The sequence below is a fragment of the Nansenia antarctica genome (genome assembly GCF_963989245.1).
Source record: "Nansenia antarctica genome assembly, chromosome: 14".
In the NCBI taxonomy this organism is placed as follows: domain Eukaryota; kingdom Metazoa; phylum Chordata; class Actinopteri; order Argentiniformes; family Microstomatidae; genus Nansenia; species Nansenia antarctica.
Genome location: NC_137684.1, coordinates 17,038,093 through 17,057,348, shown reverse-complemented (window position 1 = coordinate 17,057,348; position 19,256 = coordinate 17,038,093). Strand labels below are relative to the sequence as shown.

The 19,256-nt window shown below is 45.2% G+C and overlaps 2 protein-coding genes across 2 annotated transcripts; one reads left to right on the top strand and one right to left on the bottom strand.

Moving 5' to 3' along the window:
* The first annotated feature begins 1,406 nt into the window (after positions 1-1,406).
* cyb5r2 (cytochrome b5 reductase 2) lies at positions 1,407-15,760 on the top strand. The gene is made up of 9 exons (XM_080545017.1): positions 1,407-1,509; positions 2,058-2,207; positions 2,823-2,895; positions 3,725-3,831; positions 12,264-12,393; positions 12,924-13,007; positions 13,874-13,959; positions 14,194-14,293; positions 15,321-15,760. The coding sequence occupies exons 1-9, from the start codon at positions 1,495-1,497 to the stop codon at positions 15,491-15,493; spliced, it is 918 nt and encodes a 305-aa protein (XP_080401143.1). The 5' UTR covers positions 1,407-1,494; the 3' UTR covers positions 15,494-15,760.
* Positions 15,761-17,710: 1,950 nt separating this feature from the next.
* Positions 17,711-18,499, bottom strand: rep15 (RAB15 effector protein; the record flags this gene model as incomplete). The annotated part of the gene is made up of 1 exon (XM_080544644.1): positions 17,711-18,499. The coding sequence occupies one exon, from the start codon at positions 18,497-18,499 to the stop codon at positions 17,711-17,713; it is 789 nt and encodes a 262-aa protein (XP_080400770.1).
* Positions 18,500-19,256: the final 757 nt, after the last annotated feature.

Below are 19,256 nucleotides of genomic sequence, written 5' to 3'. Positions count from 1 at the left end.
CGCTTGAATAAAATCATCCCCCCCAAAAAAGTAACAAATCAAAGTTTATTTGTCATATGTGCAGGATACAGCAGGGTCAACTGTGTAATGAAATGCTTACTTGTGAGCAACCTCTCAACAATGCGGTGAAATATCAGAGTGAAAATAACAATATGCACTGAGTCGGTGGAGGCTGGTGGAGGTAGAAATCGGAGGACGGGCTCATTGTAATGCATGGATGGACCCCTCTGGTGCTCTCCTCCTCTTCAGCTTCAGAACAAGGGTTTGAAGGGTTGGAGACGGAGCGGCACATGGATTAAGTCATATAAGAGGTAGGGCGAGGTCATTTTTCAGTTTTTTTGTTGAAGAAGATAATATCTGGTATGCTTATTTGAATGTTGGTACACTGCAAACCAAATACCGGAGAAACTCGCTCTGAATCAAAACACACGCAAAACAGCTGCTAGTAGCTAAAAAGGAACATCGCTATGAACATCTAACTGCATGTTTAGCACATCACAACATGCTGATAGAACATCAACGTGGCAAAAACACATAACTACACATAATTAGATGATCACACAGTCAAAAAACAAAACGTAAGTTTGTTTACAAGCCATGTATCACTTACCCAGTAGTATGATAGACAATACTCTGAATCCAATTTACAAATTATAAGTATTTAGTGACCCTAAAACGGTTGTTTGTTATATCGAGTGGGTACTTCAACACTTTTGTAATAAGAAAAAAAAAGCGTTTTGGTCATTTGTGCGACATGAGAATTGCCGACATGCGGAACTTCACCAGACTTGTCACATATGGATGTGTGGATGCTGACAGTATGAGGGACACAGCTGACAGAACTGATGAACCAGATCAATCTCAGTTTCTAGCTTCAACCACCTGCAGGTTCCCCCCAGCCCCCTCTCTCCTCCTCCTATAGCTCTGGCTCTTGTTGATTTGCCAATGAGGTTATTTAGAATCTAATCCACCATTTACTGTGGTTCATTTACATTTTACATCAATGTCTGTCAAAACAATGATCATGTGAATTTGTTCATTTCTGCAAATAAAATCAGAATGTAGTTGTTTAGTTGTTTTAATTGTTTTGAGAACATAGAACTTGGTTGTTCCTTCTGACGCACACGCACACGCACACACACACACACACACGCACACGCACACGCACACGCACACACACACACACACACACACACACACACACCATGTAGCCTTAGTGATCTGACAGTGGCATGATTTAGAGCGCTTCACTCAGCTGTGCCGTGTCATAGTGCATTCTTCACTCCTATTGGTCCCCCAGCCCCCCCCCCCCCCGTTACCTTTCCCCCAGCTGGCCAACCCCCCCCCTCCCCATTGGTCCAAAGGTTCGAGTCCAGGGCCAGAGACTCACTCAACTTGTCCCCACTCTCACACCCACACACAGACTCACACTCACTCACTCCCACACACGCACACTCACTCATTCAGCTCTCAATCACACATACAGTACACGCTATGGAACAGTATCTGGTGAGAACACATTTCTCCTTTTTATTTCTCACTTTCCTCCTGTTTCATCCATCTGGAAACATGTCAGTCTGTTTTGAGCCTGTAGTAATGAGGCTCATCATAGTCGTAGTAGTAGTTTCTCTACTGTACATAATTAAATAATAATAATAAAAATAATCTTAATTCTTCCTTCTTCTAACATTGTGACTGCAAATGGCCCTTGGCCCGAGCATAGATTATGTTTTCTTGCTATGACTGATGGATAGATGATTCACTTACTTATACAAATGTATTTGTTGTAAGTCGCTTTGGATAAAGGCGTCTGCTAAATGTAAATGTAAATATCATTGTTGTACTGTGCCAGGGGTCAGTGTTGTGTGGGTCATGGGTGTACCAGGGGTCAGCGTTGTGTGGGTCATGGATGTACCAGGGGTCAGTGTTGTGTGGGTCATGAGTGTACCAGGGGTCAGTGTTGTGTGGGTCATGAGTGTACCAGGGGTCAGTGTTGTGTGAGTCATGGGTGTACCAGGGGTCAGTGTTGTGTCTGAGCTGAGGGTTGTGACCTGCAGACGGCCCCCGTGCTGGTGGGTGTGTCCCTGGTGGTCTTCTCCGTGCTCTACTTCCTCTTCTTCCGAGGAGGCCAGGAGAAGAAGAAGAAGCTTCCCCAGACCCTGCAGGATCCTACCGTCAAATACCAGCTGCCCCTGGTAGAGAAGGAGGTAGGTTCACCCTCAACAGCGTCAGGTTGTCTGTTACAGCTAGTGTATGGTCTTCTAACAGGGAAATACATTATGGACAGCATTTTCATGAACTATCGAGTAAGTAAATGTAGCATACTGTAATACAACCAAATTTTTGTTAGAACTGAATTTTCTAGATCAAAGACAGAAGCCAGTGGGTCAGCCTGTGTAACAGTCAGGCATAGACTTTACAAAACGGGAGCAGGAGGAATGGTATCAAACACACGTGACTGACACCATTCCTCATTCCATCCTATGCATTACAATGAGCCCGGTCCTCTGATTTCTACCTCCACCAGCCTCCCCCAATAACAGTACACAGTTTAATGCAAGGCATTCTCACTCCCCACTCACAGTAGTGAAGACGTGGGACAGGTTGGACAGTTACAATGCTCCCATTTTCAATCTAAATAAATAAATATATGCCATTTAGCTGGCACTTTTATCCAAAGCGACATCCATTGCAGTGAGTGCATATATTTCAGTATATATGGTCTCAGCGGGAACCGACCTCACAACCTAAGCGAGCCACAGAGGACCACACATTTATTTTCACAACATTTTCGCTAAATCTCTGTTTTGATTTCTCCTCAGGAATTGAGTCATGATACTAAGAGGCTTCGCTTTGGTCTCCCATCTCCCACGCATGTCCTTGGACTGCCCGTAGGTACTGACTGTCCACAACACACACACACACACACACACACACACACACACACACACACACACACCCACACACACACACACACACACACACACACACACACACACACACACACACACAAGGCTGGGTCTGAGCTCAAGGAGCAGTGGAGGCTGGTGGAGGTAGAAATCGGATGGATGCATGGAACGGAATCAGGAATGGTATCATGGAATACAATGAGCCCGTCCTTCGATTGTCTACCTCCACCAGCCTCCCCTGTCTCTATTCTACTCTATCCTATTCTTATAGCCTATTCTAAGGTAGGTTGCAAACAAAGAACACCAGGGGTGCAGGTTGATCGGGCTATAAAAAAATAAAAACGATGTTCTATTCAATTCTATTAGATTCTGCACTGCTCTGTTCTACTCTATTTTACCATTATTCAAAAATGTAAATACATTTCAACATTGTTGAAAATCAATGACATTTTTCGGAATAAAATCCTGAACATTTTGATTGGTTGCCGACTTGTTCACCAGCTGCTGTCACATTTATCTAGGCATTTTAAGGACCACAAGGAATCACAAGGAATATAATTATAAAATATAGCACTATCTCTCTAAAACTCTTTCATCTTCCCTCTCCCATACAAATTTTTTTTTTTCCCCTTTCCTAACACCAGGGGAGCCACCCCTCCTAAATTTCGTTGTTTGGTACCTGTACTGTAGCAATGACAAATAAAGTCCATTCCATTCCATTCCATTCCATTCCATACCCTCCCCCTGACCCTCCCCCCCCCCCCTACCCCCCTCCTCCTCCCCCTCCCCCTGCCCCTCTCCCTGCCCCTCCCTAGGCCAGCATGTGTACCTGACTGCCAGGGTGAATGGGAGTCTGGTGGTCCGCGCTTACACCCCCGTCTCCTGTGATGAGGACCAAGGCTTTGTGGACCTGGTGGTAAAGGTACTGTATGACCCCATTCACACACTACACAACATCATCATTTACTACATTTATAATAAAGCGCTTTTCATTTTACAAGAATAATCTCAAAGTGCATCAAATAAAAGATAAGATAGAAAGAAAGTAAGAATAGCCTTCACACCACCCGAATTCTGGCTCCTAGGATGTTATAATGGCATCCTGACCAAGTCATTTATGGTGAATATTGTGTAGTGTGTACGCAGCGTTACTGAAACATCCCGTATGAGTAACACTGCCAGGATTTGAATGTACAACCCACCTGGGTTTGCTTGTGTTCAACCCATATGGTTAAACCAACTAGGTCCCTCAATACATTTCCTGACAAATTCACCCTGAGCCCATGCCCACTTGCAACCAATGAAGCCATATATATTATTCTGTTCCCACTGCGCGTAACCAGGGCGCAACTTCCACAGATAGCGAACACACACTGACACACAAATGAATCCTCAGACGCTGGAGTAAAGTTTAGTTCTTTACTCAACCCTCAGAAACATGAGTGGTCGTTTGGTTATTTTGTAAAACTGTAAATAAACATAAGAGTACAATTACTGTAATGCTCAAAACTATACTGTTACACTTTCAACATCAACAGTATGTAGCCAACATATAATATCAATATAGCAATACAAATAGTTATACTTAAATAATATAAGCTATGTATTTATAAACATATACATTATACATTGTAGTTAAACAAGAAAAGAAAAGGCAACTTACAAGCAAAGCCTTTTCCAGGGCAAGAATGTAAACAAAGAGATTCTCCGGAGCTTTTTCTCTCAACTAGCTGTTGCACGAGCTATCACGTCTGAACAGTGTGCTCACGTCATGTGACTAATGTTCGTCATGTGACTAATCAAAACCGAAACTGAATAAAGGCAGTAACAAATGTAATGTCATAAAATGTCCACTAGATGTCTCTAAAATGAAAACCTAAGAAACCATGACACTCCCCGTCTGGTATGGAGGAAATACCACTATGAACTAACTCAGGGATACTCAGTCCTTTGGCGACATGAGAAGCACTGTCTCAGATATTGGTCTCAAGAACATTTTAGCCGTCCCATGTTTGGTGATCTTCACTTCGATTCTTCTGATCTTCTCGTCCTTGTCAGGGAATGTCTGGCTGACTAGTCCTAAGGGCCAGTCGTTGCGCTTAGCTTGAGCATCTTTGAGAAGGACCAAATCCCCTACTTTGAGGTTCGGACGTTCCTCTTGCCACTTGCTGCGACTCTGTAGTGTCGTGAGGTATTCATGTCTCCATCGGCTCCAGAAAGTATTTGCAAGGTGCTGAACCTGTTTCCACTGCTGTCTGTGGAGGTCCGTATCACTGAAATTTCCCGGAGGAGGAAGTGGAGTGCACATCTTCTGCGTAAGAAGCATAGCTGGTGTTAGAAGAAAAGGAGAGTCTGGATCCATTGAGATGGGGGTGAGAGGTCTGGCGTTGATTATGGCTGTAACCTCTGCCATGAGTCAGGCGAGAAGGGCAAGCCTTGAGCAGCATGGAGTCAAGTATGCGCCTTGATATCCCTATCATCCTTTCCCAGGAGCCCCCCATGTGGGATGAATGAGGTGGGTTGAAGACCCATGAGCAGCCCTCTTCTCCCAGGTACTTTCGAATGCTAGGCATGTTGGGGTCGGTCAGCAGAATGTTCAGCTCTCGGCATGCGCCTGTGAAATTTGTTCCACAATCTGATCTAATCAGTTTGGCAGGTCCTCTTAGACTAAAGAACCTGCGTAGCGCATTGATAAAGCATGATGTGTCCATTGACTCAATCAATTCGATGTGGACAGCGCGCGTACTTAGACATGTGAAAAGAACAGCCCATCTTTTACTGTTTGCCTGTCCTCCTCTTGTGCGTCTTGTGCTTACATGCCAGGGGCCGAAGACGTCCAGTCCCACGTAGGTGAATGGGGGTTCAGTACTCAGGCGATCAACAGGTAGGTCTGCCATCATCTGTTCCGTCACTCTGCCTCTGAGCTTCTTGCAGGTTACACAGTCGTGAAGGATGCCTTTGATCAGTCGTCTTGCTCCCATGATCCAGTACCCTGCAGTGCGGACAGCGCCTTCGGTAAAGACCCGGCCTTGGTGCATCACCCTTTGGTGATGGTGTTCCACAAGTAGCTTTGCGATGTGTTTCCGTCCCGGAATAACAAGAGGGTGTTTTTCCTTGTAGGCGAGATCTGAATGTCTGAGCCGTCCCCCTATTCTCAGGAGGCCTTCTTCGTCGCAATAGGGATTGAGTTTCTTCAGAGGACTACTTCTTGAGATGTCCTTTCCACTTGCTATGCACGCAAGTTCGTCCTTGTAAGCCTCTCCTTGCACGCATTTGATGATGATGAGTTCAGCTTTTGTCAGTTCTTCAGCTGTGCGAGGCTGCTTGCAGTGATGCCATGAACTGCAAGTTTGATCCTGATCTTTGCTGGTAGCCTTACAGGATTCCACGATGTGGATGAGTGAACTTGTTGCTCTCACAAGTCGCTTCCATGAGGAAAAACGCTCGAATCTGTGAGATCCAAGGTGTGTTCTGTCGTTGGGCAGGTTGGTGATGTGTGCCCGCACCTCTATGTCTGAGTCCGGGTTGATGAGGTCAAAGACTTCAGGTGATGATGGTTCCTCTACTTGTAGCAGAAACGTTGGTCCTCTAAGCCAGGTTGTCTCACCTAGCATAGCTGCAGGCACAGAACGTGTGCCAAGGTCAGCTGGGTTATGGCTTGTGGAGATGTAGTGCCACTGGGTTGGTTCAGAAGACCGCCGTATACGCTGCACTCTGTTGCTCACATATACATAGAACCTTCTTGTCTGGTTGCTAATGTATCCTAGGACAACTCGGCTATCTGTATAGAACTTGACAGCATCCAGAGCTATATCTAGCTCGCTTGTGACTAACTCAGCGACATCCACACCCAACACGGCAGCTCCCAACTCCAATCTTGGGATAGTGTGAGCCGACTGTGGAGTTAACTTAGCTTTTCCAAGGACAAATCCTACTTGACATTTTTGCTCAACATCAATTACTTGGAGATAGGCGACTGCTGCAATAGCCTTCACTGAAGCGTCTGAGAACACGTGTAGCTCCTTTCTTATGGCTGTTGAGATTGTAGAAGCAGAATAGGTTCTTGGGATCTCCAACTGCCTGAGGTCTTGAAGAGAGCTTCTCCAAGCGTTCCACTCATCTTCCCTTTCTGGAGGAAGAGGAGAGTCCCAGTCGGAGGCTTCGTTTGTGAGCTCTCGTAACAGGATCTTTCCCTGTATCGTAACTGGTGCAACGAATCCAAGTGGATCGAAGAGGCCGTTGACAGTAGCTAGAACACCCCTACGTGTGAAAGGCTTTGTGGATTCTGCTACTTGAAACGTGAAGACATCTTTCTTCAGATCCCAACTCACTCCAAGGCTCCGTTGAATAGGAGTGGGATCGACATCCAAGTTTAGGTCTTTGAGTCCCTTTGCTCGGTCCTCAGCAGAGAATGCTTCCATAACCTCCTGGCTGTTGGAAGCAACTTTGTGAAGTCGCAGGTTCGACACAGCAAGCATCTCCTGTGTCCGCTTCAGTAGGTCGATGGCTTCACGTGCTGTGGGCCTTGACAGGAGTCCGTCGTCAACGTAGAACTCTCTTTCGATGAACTGTTTGGCGTCAGACCCAAATTCTTCTTCACCATGAGCTGCAGCACGTCTGAGACCATAGATTGCCACCGCAGGAGAGGGACTGTTCCCGAATACGTGAACCTTCATGCGGTACTCACATATGTCGTTCCTAGGATCGTTGTCCTCGTACCACAGAAAGCGGAGAAAGTTCCTGTGGTCTTCTTTCACAACGAAGCTGTGAAACATTTGTTCTATGTCCACAGTGACAGCGATCGGTTCTCGTCTGAATCGCACCAGTACTCCTAAGAGGCTGTTATTTAAGTCCGGACCAGAAAGGAGAACATCGTTCAGTGACACGCCTTTCCATTTTGCACTGGAATCGAAGACGACTCGAATCTGGCCTGGCTTCTGAGGGTGATAAACCCCGAAGATAGGTAAGTACCAACATTCTTGTCCGTTCTCCAATGTAGGAGCCAGCTCAGCATGATCACGGTCGAAGATGTTCTGCATGAACGCGATGAAGTGCCTCTTCATCTCGGGCCTTTTCTCCAGTGTGTTTTGAAGAGAGGTAAGTCGTGTGAGGGCCTGGCCTCGGCTGTGAGGGAGTTGCTGACGTGGTGTTCTGAATGGCAATGGTGCCACCCAGCTGTTGCAGTCATCCATATACATTTCTTTGTCCATGACCTTTAAGAACAGTCTGTCTTCAATAGAGAGTCCAATCTTGTTGTCATCCTCAGACGTGTTGAAGATGGTGCTCCCTAAGTAGCATTCCCGGATACTGTGGGTGCCTTGCTCTGGGGCAATCTGATGTGCTGGCTTCGGAACATATTGCTCCTTCACCTGGATCCTGTTTGGACATGGGCTGAAGAATGAAGGGCGTTGGTTCTCAAGCACATTGGTGCGGTAGCTTTGGATGTCTGAAGGCTTGTGGGCTGCCTCTAGGCAGACTTCTCCTATGATGACCCATCCCAGGTCGAGTCGTTGTGCGTAGGGGGCGTCATGTGGACCGTTCCGTTGCTCCCGCACTTTATGAACTCTAAGGATGTCTCGGCCTAGCAAGAGAAGGATCTGTGCTTTAGAATCCAAAGGTGGTATACCATATGCTATGGGCTTGAGGTGGGAATGATGCAACGCTGCTTCTGGCGTAGGTATCTCAGCTCTTTCGGTGGGAATGTTGTTACACTCTATTAGTGTAGGTAGTGTCACTGTTGTAGCTCCATCCACAGATTCCACCACAAAGCCTGTGGCTCTCCTTCCTGTCATCTGAGTTGTACCTGCACATGTACGAAGTGTGAATGCTGAATCTGACCCCTTGATGTGGAACATATCAAAGAATTCAGACCTTGCAAGCGACCTGTTGCTTTGGTCATCCAGCACAACATATGCTCTGGTTGCTCTCTCTGGGTGTGCTTCTGGGAATATATTCACCAGGCAAATCTTCGAGCAGGATCTGCCGCTTTGACCCTCTCCACAGACTTCTGTGCAATTTGAGGTGACTGCAGATTGGTCTGATCCTCCTTCTCCCTCCCCGCCATCCTCAGATGGGGCTGGAGGCGGAGGTCCTGGATGAAGAGCCGTGGTGTGGCTGTTACTAGGGGTGTAACGGATCACGGATAATCCGTGATCCGTTCGGATCGCCCTCCACGGTTCGGAACGCATGTGTACCGCGGATCAATAGCAAAATCGTTTTTTTTTTTTTTTTTCCTAACACCAGGGGAGCCACCCCTCCTAAATGTCGTTGTTTGGTACCTGTACTGTAGCAATGACAATAAAGACCATTCATTCATTCAAATGTAACCGGTAGAAAAACAATCATGTGCGCTTTATTCTCACTCTCTGCATGCATACTGAGTTGACAACAACATTCATTCACTCATCTCTGTCCCACTTATATCACGTCATATCACCCGCTAAGCAGCCTGGGTGATTGTGTAAACACACAAAAAAAGTACTCTGTTACGTACTCACTCCACGTGAAGCTGGGAATCCACAGCAACAAGTATCATGGCGAGTGCTACGTTGGCGAACTGGAAAGGCCTCCCTCGTCATTGAAATCACATGTATGGGAGCACTTTGGCTTCCCTGTTACTTATAATAATGATGGAAGGAGGGAGGTCGATAAGAAAGTTACGGTGTGTAGGCATATATATGTTGTTATATATAGATGTTATATATATATATGTGATATATATATCAGTTTTGACATCTTGAATGTTGTTTTTTTGTTTCACACATTAAAAGTGGTGTTTTTACAGAATTCAAGGAAAATGTTGTTTTTATTTAAAAAAATATATGTTTTGTGTTGATCCGAAAAATTATCCGATCCGTGACTCAAAATCCGTGACACGATCCGATCCGTGAGTTAGGTGATCCGTTACACCCCTAGCTGTTACTCTCACACTCCATGCACTTGATGGCTGTGGTGCAGTTCTTGGCTAGATGAGTAGTTGTGGAACAACATCTGAAGCAGACACCGTTGTCTTTGAGGAAGGCCTTGCGCTCCTCGAGGGGCTTGCTTCTGAAACCTCTGCAGCGTGTTAGGGGGTGTGGCTTCTTATGGAGAGGGCATAGTTTTTTTATGTCCACTGCTGTTCGGCCTGAACCGTCTCGTGTGTCTTTCTCGTGAGAGACATCTGTCTTATGTGCAGAGACCATGCTCTTACTTTGTCTCTTGAATGGCTGCTCTGACTTCATCTGGGCTGTGTTACTCATCGATAGCCTGAAGCTTGGGTCATTGCGAGCTCGTGCCTCTTTGGTGATGAACTCGCAGAAGAATGTGAATGGGGGAAAAACTACCTGTCGCTCAGCTTTGTATCTGGAACCCTGTGATATCCATTTCTCTTGGATGTTGTAGGGCAACTTGTCTACGATGGGCAAAATGCCGCGTGAAGTGTCCAGATAGCTCAAACCAGGCAGGTAACCTTCGAACATGGCTGCTTCCAACTCTTGGAGAAGGTCACTTAGCTCTCTCAGCTTCACAGGATCTTTATTGCTGATCTTTGGGAAGTTCTCCAGCCTGTCGAAGAGGGACTTTTCAATTACCTCTGGAGACCCGAAGCACTCTTCTAAGCGTTCCCAAGCTTTGCATAGACCCTGAAATGAATGACCTACATGTACTGCTCTTATTCTTTTCACGTGCTTTGCAGATTCACTCCCTAACCACTTAATCATGAGGTCCATCTCTTCATTAGCACTGAGCAGTAGTCCGTCAATGGCGTTCTTGAAGGACGACTTCCAAGCCCAGTAATTTTCTGGGTGATCATCGAACTTGGTGAGACCGGAGGTTACGAGGTCTCTGCGTGCTAGGTACCGAGCCACATCACTGATGTCGGTTGTGTCACCGCTTCCTGTTGGTTTGTATGGTGAACCCTTGGGCCTGCTGGGTGTGGGCTGCTCTGATGTGGGCTGCCCTGATGTCTTTGGCCTACTAGGTCGCAGTGATGGAGAGCTGTGCTCATGCTTCCCGGTGGAGGAGTTCTGTCTCTCGTATGAAACAGTCAGACGCTGTCTGGGTGGTGAGGAGGATCTCAGCCTATGGACTATCGGTTCCAGATTGGCTATAGAGTCCTTAACATCTTCGGCAGATAGTGGTAGCTGTTGCTGTTGTTCTACGTACTGGCGTGTGCGGTCAACAGTGGCATGAATGACAGTTTCGATACCGTTGTTTTCTTCCTCCGCTGCTGCTTCAAGAACATTAGCTTCAGCGATGGCTTCTGCCACTTCTTTCTCATGCAGCAAGTTCTTTAATTTTGCTTCCATTTGGGCTTTTTCAATCATAATCTCTGATTCCATTTTTGCATAGCCAGCACGTGTGCGTGCTACTTCCACTTTGACACGTGCATTGACAGCTGCCCTACTGGCTGTTGATTTAAAAGACCTAGATGTGCTAGAGGCCACTGACCTTGTCTCAGCATTGCTCAACTCTTCCATCATGAATATTGCTGTGTGCTTGGCGTGAGCAAGGATGATGGGGAGCAGTGCTTGCGCTGAAGATCTCTCTTCTTGAGTCGATCCGCCCGCTGAGTGGTTGCTTTTTTACTATTCTGTTCCCACTGCGCGTAACCAGGGCGCAACTTCCACAGATAGCGAACACACACTGACACACAAATGAATCCTCAGACGCTGGAGTAAAGTTTAGTTCTTTACTCAACCCTCAGAAACATGAGTGGTCGTTTGGTTATTTTGTAAAACTGTAAATAAACACAAGAGTACAATTACTGTAATGCTCAAAACTATACTGTTACACTTTCAACATCAACAGTATGTAGCCAACATATAATATCAATATAGCAATACAAATAGTTATACTTAAATAATATAAGCTATGTATTTATAAACATATACATTATACATTGTAGTTAAACAAGAAAAGAAAAGGCAACTTACAAGCAAAGCCTTTTCCAGGGCAAGAATGTAAACAAAGAGATTCTCCGGAGCTTTTTCTCTCAACTAGCTGTTGCACGAGCTATCACGTCTGAACAGTGTGCTCACGTCATGTGACTAATGTTCGTCATGTGACTAATCAAAACCGAAACTGAATAAAGGCAGTAACAAATGTAATGTCATAAAATCCATTTTAACGTCCACTAGATGTCTCTAAAATGAAAACCTAAGAAACCATGACATATATATATATATATACAGTATGTATATAACATATTTGGGGCCAACATGGACATGGACAGGTCACAGAGAACATCTGCTATCGTAACCAGGGAATATAGAATTGCGTTGCCTGTGAGTTACATGAAATTGGAGGCCTACTGTATATCAGTGCGGGGGCTAAGCAGGATAATATAACGGTGGTCTACTGTACGTTCCTCAGGTTTACCACAGAAACACTCACCCAAACTACCCTGAGGGAGGCAAGATGTCCCAGCACCTGAACGCCATGAAGGTTGGGGAGAAGATGGACTTCAAGGGACCCAGTGGACTGCTTGTATACAAAGGAAATGGTACATCTGTGTGTGTGTGTGTGTGTGTGTGTGTGTGCGTGTGCTTGTGTGTGTGTGTGTGCGTATGCTTGTGTGTGTGTGCATTGCTCACTCCCTCTCTCATTCTCTCTGTCCTGCACTTTCTCCTGCCCACATTGCTCATGGCATTACCATTTTACAACCACTAGAGGGCAATGTGATACTGTGTAACGATGTACTCGACTATACAATGTACAATACAATAGATCTACTAAGCTCTTCTCTTGACCTGTACACACACATGTAACTGATACCTTGCATGTACACATATCCAGGGGAGGCTGGTGGAGGTAGAAATCGGAGGACAGGCTCACTTTAATGCATGGAATGAACTGAGAAATAGTACCAAACACATTTGTTTGTTTAATACCAATCCATATTCCGTTCCATGCATTACAATGAGCCTGTCCTCTGATTTCTACCTCCACCAGCCTCCCCTGACACATAGCTGCTCACATTTACACACCTACTGTATAAGGTAAATATACCTTTATATACCTCCTCTTTTTAAGGTACATTTTCGATCCGAGCTGACAAGAAGTCTGAGGCCAAGGTGCGCAAGTTCAAACACCTGGGGATGATCGCTGGAGGAACAGGTACTGTTCAGTAGAGATCTCTGTCCTTTTTAATCTGTCCCCCCCCCCCTCTCCTCTTCTCTCTTCTCCCCTTCAACATTTCCCAAAGTTGTTGACTCTTCTTATCTGAAACATCCCTACTGAACAGGGTGACTTCAGGTAAGCAGATTAGCCTGAAATAAAGCAGTAAGATTTCAAGTCAGCAGTGTCGCAAGTGGTCTTTCTTCAGTGTCATGCATTCCTTTTGCAGCTGTAGTTCCATTATCAGGTGCAAGTCAAGGGAGGCTGGTGGAGGTAGAGATCGGAGGACGGGCTCATCGTAATGCATGGAACACAATGAGGAATAGTATCGTGTGTGTGTGATTCCGACCACTCCTCAGGTCATCCCATGTATTATAATGAGGCTGTCTTCCGATTTCCGCCTCCACCAGCCTTTCCATTGTTCAAGGTTATTGCTGCATATTCTCAGTCACATGACTAAACTCACCTGGTAAACTAAGGGTAGAATAGAAGTACAGCATGGTTATCATTCATATGTGTGTGTGACTGATTTAATCGTGTTGAAATGTGACATCTCCTGTACTATTGTCACTTTTCTTTTACTTGAATACTGTGTCTATTGCCTTATTGTCTTGTGCTGCAATGTCAGGAACTGAAGGCTAAGAATGTTACTCTCGTAAACTTGTGTAATGTGACGTAACAATCAACTTGAAACTTGAGACATCTTCTCTACCAGGGTGTCACAAGGAAAATGTTGATGTATATTTTATTGTGTTATTACTATGCATAATTCATATGCTTTGAGCAGAAGTGTTGGAGCTTATAGAAGCAGCTTATATGTCCTGGTTCTGTTTAAATGGGCTTAAATGTCCTGGTTGTGTTCTCAGGGATTACTCCTATGCTGCAGCTGATCCGCGGCATCACAGCCGACCCAGCAGACGACACCAAGTGCTCCCTCATATTCGCTAACCAGGTCAGTCTACCTAGTCAGTCCACACACACACACACACACACACACACACATACACACACACACACACACACACACACATGCACACGTACGCACACACACACACACACACACACACACACACACACACACACACACTCACACTCACACACATGCACACATTCTCTAGACTAGTCATCTCCCAGCGTCTACCTTTAAGTGACTGTGATGTGTGTGTGTGTGTGTGTGTGTTCTCAGACTGAGAAGGACATCCTAGTGAGAGAGGAGCTGGAGGAGGTGCTGATGCACCACCCTGACCAGCTGAAGCTGTGGTACACCCTGGACAAGCCTCCCAAGGGTGAGACACTGTCCCTTCATCATCACAGCACTATACTACTATACTCTTCTACACTATACTATACTCTACTTTATAAAACGGATGGGTGAAATCAAGCAATCTGATTGGTTCATAGCCGTGGTATATTGAGCGTATACCACAGCTACGATTAGTAGAGCCTCATCACAGTTCGAAATGAATACGCCTGTTTCACGGTCAACATTCCAAATATAACAGACTTTTAATTCAATCTCAAGGACATTTTATCAACTTAAAAAAAAAAAAAAAAAAATATCCTACCCAAAGTAACCATGTAGATTCCCAATATGTGGTCTGTTTATCAAAATAAAGCCTGTTTGAAAATGTGTCGAGACGTTTTCGGAGTGCCCTGCCTGCGTCCACTACAGCCGCGCGTTGACAGTTTTTTAGTGGGTGTACAATCAACGGAGACATCCAAATTAATGTAAATAAATAGATGCAAATAATGAAAATGTGTAAATAAATGCTAAATTCCTATGAAATCTACAATGCTAGTAGCCTAGGTTAATGAAAAAGAATGTTAGTGTTGTTGCTTAGCGACCAACTGCAATAAGAGGAACTATTTTATTTGAGGGGAACTATTTAAGATGATTAATTACGAATAAAAACTATTTGAATTTGAGTGTGCTTTTCTAATTCATATTGACAGTGTTGGTAACCGTTTCGGGCCGAACAACGCCCCTTAGCTGTGATATAATAAGCATATACCACGGCCTGTCGTGAGCTATTGCTTAAATATTATACTATACTATACTATACTATACTCAAGTATATTAGAGTATAGTAGAGTACAGTATAGTAGAGTAGAGTAGAGTAGAGTACTATAATACACTATGCTCTACTTTACCCTACTATACTGTACTGTATTATACTATACTCTACTTTACTTTACTATACTCCACTCTGCTATACTCTATCTATACTATACTGGCACTGACCCTCCATCATCATAGAACTATACTATACTACTATCTACCAACACTACTAAACTAACGTTCCTTTCCTACAGACTGGAAGTACAGCTCAGGGTTCATCACTGCTGACATGATCAGAGACCACCTCCCCCCAGCGGCCGAGGACGTGCTGGTGGTCCTGTGTGGCCCACCCCCCATGGTCCTGAACGCCTGCCTGCCCAACCTCTCCACGCTGGGCTACAAGACAGACAACACCTTCGCCTACTAACCTATACCCAACCTCACCACGCTGGGCTACACAATAGACAACACCTTCCGGTTTCACCAGTTGCTGTCACATACTTTATTAATACATAAAAAAAGAGAAAAAGTTATATGCTGTATCTGTATAAGGCAATAACAATACTCCACTATACTGTTCACCACCATAAGGCCTTAACAGACTTCAATACTCCAACCAGTCATTAGCATGCTGATCCACACCAGCATAATCCACGACATACGTAATCCCCTGCAAGACAAGATAACTCAACTCATCCAGAAATAAATCTACTTTTAAAAAATTGTTCATCTTCCATCCAACCTTGTTACGGCATTTCTCATCTTTCGACACTCTAGGAGTAGAAAATAATCCACCTAAAGCAAATGAACAGTCATTGACATCATAGAGTTAGGTTTTGAGTGAAGGTTTCACAATTCGGTTGTTCAGTCATTAAGTCAATTTCCTATAAAAAGGCAACATATTCAGTCAAATCATAGTCCTGTCACTGTTGGCTCTACATGATGTACAGTAAATGTGTGAACGACAGGAGGCTGGTGGAGGTAGAAATCGGAGGACGGGCTCATTGTAATGCGTGGAACGGAATTAGGAATGGTTTGATACCATACCATATTCCATTCCATGCATTCCTCCGATTTCTACCTCCACTAGCCTCCCCTGTAGAGATGCCTTTACAGTAGTGTGTTAACGTCCATACAGAGAGATACTCAACACAGAGGAGTACAGTCACAGTCAACACTCAATTCCATTTAAACTCAGTCAATTCAGGAAATTAATTCAAGAAGGAATTTAAAAAAGGAAGAAGAAGAAGAAAGAAAAAAAATGCCCAAAACGTATTCCATTAATTTGTTCAACTTTTATTGATAAATTACTTATTTGCAATCATTCAATTGTAATTTCAATGTACCTGACCTCCACAAAGATGTCGGTCCACACCAGTCAACGTTGCTGTACTGAAGGTCAGGGGTCCAGTCCTGAATACGGACCAGTACCAGAATATGGACCAGTACCAGAATACAGCCTCAAAGTAACGGTCTGCAGCCCTCACACTACCCAATCCTTTTGGTCATTCAAAACACACACTCACACACTCGCCGAACACTTTATTAGGACCACCTGTACACCTGTCAAAGCTGGTGGAGGTGGTTTAATGGTGTAGGGAATGTTTTCTTGGAACACTTGTTAATACCAATCAATCATCACTTGAATGCCACAGCCTATTTGAGTGCTGTTGCTGACAATGGAGAATTGAGGATGTTTTGAGAGCAAAGGGAGGCCCTACCCAGTATTAATATAGTTCCTGATGAAGTGTTCGTTGAGTGTATATACAGTAGAAGAAAAACATATAGACCCATAACAATGTAGCACAGTGATACTAAAGTCTAGTGCTGGAGAGCTGCAGTGTGTCTGGGCGTTTATTACAGCTGAGTATAATCCTAAATGATTAATCCCAACTCAATCAATCAATCATTCAATCAATCAACCAATCAATCAACCAACCAATCAACCAACCAATCAATCAATCAATCAATCAACCAACCAATCAACCAATCAACCAATCAACAAATCAACCAATCAACCAATCAACCAATCAACCAATCAACCAATCAACCAATCAACCAATCAACCAATCAACCAATCAACCAATCAACCAATCAACCAACCAATCAATCAACCAACCAATCCATCAATCAACCAACCAACCAATCAATCAATCAATCAGCCAACCAACCAACCAATCAATCAGTCAATTAATCAATCGATCTATCTATCAGTCAGTCAATCATTCAATAAACGTAACGTAATTAGCGGTATCAGGTGTATTACTGCTGAGCTGAGACCAGAGACTGCAGTGCTGCATCTCTCCAGGAGCAAGGTTGAGGAACTCTGATACAACCAGAGGAGGCTGGTGGAGGTAGAAATCGGAGGACGCGCTCATTGTATTGCATGGAATGGAATGAGGAGCGGTATCATACACCTGTGTTTAGAAGCTGTGCTACACCCTGGACAAACCTCCACAGGGTGAGACCGTAGCATTACAACATGACAAAACATGAAGGTACAACATTGTAACGGACGAATGCATATACCTGGCATTTTTGATACCATTCCTCATTGCGTTCCAAGCATTACAATGAGCCCGTCCTGCCATCCTTCTACCTCCACCAACCTCATATGGTTGTTCACATACTGTGCGGTCGCCGGTCAGGTGAACTTGATAAGCAGTGTCAGAGGTTCGTCATCCTTCTTGGTGAGAACGGCCTGGAGCATCCCTGTGGGCGTGTGTAAGTACCGCGACCCTTTCAAGAAGTTCTCGATCAGCGCCCGGTCGATCTTCGTACACTTCCCGATGGCGGCGTCAAAGTTGTTGCTCAGCACGCCGTAGATGTTCCCCTTGTCGTTCTTGCGGCCGAAGAGCAGGAACAGGGCGTAGCAGTCCTTCCCGACGGACGCGCAGAAGTCCACCATCCTCTCCGGCATCGTCCGGTGGCTGGACGCCATCTGGGCCATGTGCATGCTCTCGGTGCACATCTCCGGAGGGTACTCGTCCCAGCCTCCACCCCCGCCACCTCCCCCACCCCCTCCCTCCCTCTCGGGGAGATGCAGGATCTGCACGGCGATCTGGATGCGTGGGTTCTTGGTGGGCTTCTCCAGGACGGCCCAGACCCAGTCGGCCCCCAGGAGGATGCGCTGCTCGGGGGTCATGGCGGTGCAGTTGAAGCTGTCGGTCATGTGGAGGCTGGAGCTCTGACCGATGTAGGTCATGAGGAAGATCTCGTTGAGCGCCGACGGGCTGGGCTGGAACTTGTCCTCAGGATCGACGAAGAGGAGGTACTCCTGGGTGCGCGACGACGCCATGCCCACGCTGTCGTTGAAGAGGGGGACGAAGTCGTTGGTGTTGGGGACCGGGCGGCCCCAGCGGAGGGAGGAGAAGATGGAGGGCCGTTGGGGCGGGGGGGCCGGAGGCTTCTGCTTGCCCAGTCTGAGACCCATGTTGGACAGGAGACCAGCTCAGCTCACAGGGTGGTTTCCCTGATGTACTGGAATGGGAAGGATTACAAAAGTGAGGTCATATAATAAGCGATTAATAATCAGAGGTCCTTATGGGGATAGTTCTTTTCTCAGTACCTCACTATATTCTGTACCTGGACACATTTCTGTCCTTACAAGAATATTTCAGACACTGCTGATACAACAGTGAGTCCATAGTCGTATTGTACTATAACTCCACGTTTTCATCTTCATGGTTTCCCTAATACACCGGAAATGTGGTTACAAAAGGTGCGGTTTATGGTGATGTACAGAGGTATTGTACAAAATATAATTTAATGTTTTCATTGATGTGACTTGAGTGATAACTTGTCATTCATTGCATTCCCTCAGTGAGTTCAAATGAAGTTCAATGTATCACCCTAATCCTATAGAAACAACCTTCTGTCCACCATATGGAAACACTTTTCCCTTTTCACTTTCATCATCTTACTATCAGAATCAGAATCAGAATTGCTTTTACGTACGGGTGCACAGAGTCAAATTCTTAGGTTCAGATTCTTCGACATTGGCATTGCAGCGGAATACAAAATCAACAATAACAGAATAAAGCCGAATACAAAATCAACAACAATTGCAGCAATAGCATGGAGTGTTGCTTTGAGAATTAAAATAACAGTGAATAATCATAATGTAGTGATCGATCGAGTACATTAAAACAATGGATGGTGAGGGAGGCTGAGAGGAGTACTCACCACTA

Excerpts from the sequence above, each read along its gene's own strand:
- cyb5r2 (XM_080545017.1), top strand. Across the intron at positions 3,832-12,263 it reads TTGTGGACCTGGTGGTAAAG|GTTTACCACAGAAACACTCA; the intron begins GTACTGTATGAC and ends TACGTTCCTCAG. Across the intron at positions 13,960-14,193 it reads CCCTCATATTCGCTAACCAG|ACTGAGAAGGACATCCTAGT; the intron begins GTCAGTCTACCT and ends GTGTGTTCTCAG.